This window comes from Callospermophilus lateralis, chromosome 11 (assembly GCF_048772815.1).
Source record: "Callospermophilus lateralis isolate mCalLat2 chromosome 11, mCalLat2.hap1, whole genome shotgun sequence".
NCBI classification, from domain to species: Eukaryota; Metazoa; Chordata; class Mammalia; order Rodentia; family Sciuridae; genus Callospermophilus; species Callospermophilus lateralis.
Window position 1 is genome coordinate 89,323,493 of NC_135315.1, and position 3,134 is coordinate 89,326,626.

General features: G+C 57.5%; 1 protein-coding gene across 1 annotated transcript; it reads right to left on the reverse strand.

Moving 5' to 3' along the window:
• Positions 1 to 346: 346 nt before the first annotated feature.
• Positions 347 to 2,643, reverse strand: LOC143410663 (tyrosine-protein kinase ABL1-like). The gene is given in 4 exon segments (XM_077110647.1): positions 347 to 1,297; positions 1,300 to 1,858; positions 1,860 to 2,425; positions 2,629 to 2,643. Coding segments are annotated over 4 exon segments (1,839 nt in total). The 3' UTR covers positions 347 to 598.
• Positions 2,644 to 3,134: the final 491 nt, after the last annotated feature.

Here is a 3,134-nt window from a genome sequence, read left to right on the forward strand (position 1 = left end):
TCTTTGGCTCCCCACTGTCGGGCCTCCAAGGCTAGCTGGGTTTGGCACCCCGTGTTCCCTTGACTCCACAGCCGTCCCTTCTGCGAGAACTGGAGAGCTCACCAGCAACCGGAGGGTGGTGCAGCGTGCATACCTCTTGGGGACGGAGTTCTCCAGACAAGGGTCCTTCAGCATGGAAGGTCAGGACAGCAGGCAGGCTCCCTCCAGGGGTTGGAGGTGACGGCACCCGGAGGCACAGCTGGAGCAGGAGGTCCAGGGAGAAGCAAGGCCAGGGTGATCCTCACAGCTGTTCCCAGCTGGCCTGAGAGCTGAGTCCAAGCACCAGGCGGTGGACAAGCCTGGCCCTGGAGTGCCACCTGCAGTCCACAGAGAGAGGACTCCACAGATAGCAGGAGAGGTGGCTCATGAGGCCGGGCTGGGGAGGTGACGTGCAGGAGGACAGTTGGTGCACAACATAGGTAGTCAGGCAGGACTCTGTGGGACCCTGGTGCCCCCCAGGCGCAGAGCCCCGGGCCAAGTGCGGCTCACTGGTCCTTTGTCTGGCAGGGCAAGCCCTAGCAGGCTGCAAGCAGTTCCGGCTGGTTACCCCTGGCTCCTGCTACCTCTGCACAGTATCGCTGATCTCCTTCACAGAGCTGAGGAGCTTGCTGAAGTCCTGCGTGGCTGCGGAGCCACCCCCTGCGGTGGCCGGGCAGATCTGAAGCTCCCGGAGGCTGCTCTCCAGTTTGTTGATGGCCTCTCTGAAGGCGAACTTGTTCCTCATCTGCTGGATGGAATCCACATAGTTCACGCAGAACGTGTAGAGGTTCTTGCCGGCCTCCAGCACTGCGCTGTGGCTGGCCATCTGCTCAGAGTTCCTGAAGATGGCCAGGCACAGGGCCTCGGTGCTGTCCAGGACCACGCCCTTCGTGATGGTGCCACTGGCGATCCTCTCTGGGGGCTGGCCGGTTTTCCTAAGTGATACGCGGGTTGATGTAAGGGGGACAAAGGCCGTGGACGAAGGTTGGTCACCTGCTTGGGCTGAGGATGCTGCTGGCATCACGGAGGGGCCAGAGGCTGGGCTGGTGGGAGTCCCGGGAGGCTTGGTGGTTGATGGTGGCTTGGGCGTGGATGGGAGCACAGGCTTTTTGAGGCCTTCTCCTGGCTGGCTGGGTTTGGTGGTGTCACTGTTCATAGTATCTACAACCAGACTGGTGGCCTTTGCTTTTGCACTGACGCCCGTGTCCCCTGCTGCTTCCTGGCCTGGGCTCTGTGAGGGCTTCCCCATTTTCCCTGTGGAGGCTGGTGGGGGCGGGGGGTGGGGGGGCGGGGGGCAGGCTTGAGCTTGGACAGCCTCCCCTTGTCTCTCCCTGGTGACTGGGGGGGGTGCTTGTGCCTTCTCACTCTGGACTCCTCGGCCAGGGCCTTGCTCGGGACCCCAGAAGCACCTGTCCCCGCCCTGCTGAGTGGGGGCGGTGGCTCAGCAGCAGCAGGGGCCGCTAAGGCACTGCCCTTCCCAGCCTCGTCCTTGTGGGGGAGGCCAGAGGAAGCAGCCATCATGACCTGCCGACGGAGGAGCTTTGGAGTCAGACTGGGAGGGCTGGAGCCAGGGCTGGCCCCCGCGCTGTCTCTGAAGACCTCGTCAGCGGCCTCCTCGCTCTTCTTTGCCAGCCGCGGCAGGGGGGTCACCGTGCCTCTGGCCACCTAGTCAGACCTGTTCTCCCTGGCCCCCTTGCGAAGCAGAGCTGGCTTCTCACTCTTGTGCCCCGCAAATGTGGAGGAGTCAAACTGCCTGCCGGTGGACTGCAGGTCCCGCAGCAGAGTAAGGGACCGCCACTCGGCGTCCCTGGCCCTCTGGGGCATGCAGGAGGCCGAGCAGGAAGCGCTTGCTGGAACTGCTGCCGGCCTCCTCTTCACTGGCTGCCAGTCGGCTGCTGGTCAGCGTGCTGGACTTTTTCCACAGGTGGGGAGAACGAAAGCCCGAGTCCCCAGGCTCCCGGAAGGCTCCATTGGGGACACCAGCTCCATTGCTGGGCTTCGGGGACTTGGTGGGCTCAGCTGGGTCTGAGGGGGTGGGAGCTGGCGCCCCATTGCTGGTTTCCTGGCCGGCTTCCTCACTGACAGCTCTGCGCTCTGGCTGACCATCCATCTCCCGGAAGGAACTGCTGCGCTTGGGAGGAGTTGGGGCCATTTTCTTCTTCTTCTTGATCAGGGCGCTGAACAGATTGGTCTTCTTGTCTTTGGGGAGAAGGAGCTCATCTTCGTTCAGGCTGCCATCGGGGGCACCGCGCTCTTTTCGAGGGAGCAGTGGAGACACAGTAGGCTCTGGGTCCAGGGGGTCGCTCTCCTCCTGGCCCTTGGAATGGGGCGTCTCGGGCACTTCGGTGGCATCTTTGTGCTTGGCAGCCCTCCTGGAGGTCCTGGTCTTGGTGGGCAGCTCTGGGACCTGATCCCGGGGTCTCTGCCGGAGACACCCCCTCCCCCGGCCCCGGACGTCGCCGCCGCCTCCGCCACGCAGTCACATCCCCCGAGCTCCGCCGAGGCACAGCCTCCCCCCGCCGGTGGGGGCCCCGGACAAGGGAGGGGCTCCTCAGCCACAGGACCGGGAACCGGCTCCGGCTCCGGCGCCGCTCAGAAACAGACACCGACCCCCGCGGCCGCCATGATGGGTCCAATTTTTTTCTTGATACTGACAAATTTTTAGAATTCTTTTTTTCTACCACCTTTTTTATGAGCTTTAGAGTTATTCTTTACTAATGTATAATCATTTAAATATTTAATAAAATTAAGAGAATTTTCAATAAACAGAATTAACTGGACTTAACTTTACTAGGTACATATATGAATCCACCACAGTGAATAACATCATCAAATAAATTAACAAAAGTTGGGTTCCAATTAGAATGAGGTGTATTCCATGCTTGTATAATTATACCAAAGTATATCCTTCTGTCATGTATAAGAGACCCAATAATAGAGAAAAGGCTTATTTTATTTTAATATATTTAAATTAATATATTTAATTTGTTTTTAATTTTATATTTAATATATTTAAATTAATATTTTATATATTAAATATAAAATATAAATATTTTATATTTAATATATTTAAATTGATATATTTAATTTGTTTTTTTTAATGTTATACCATGGAT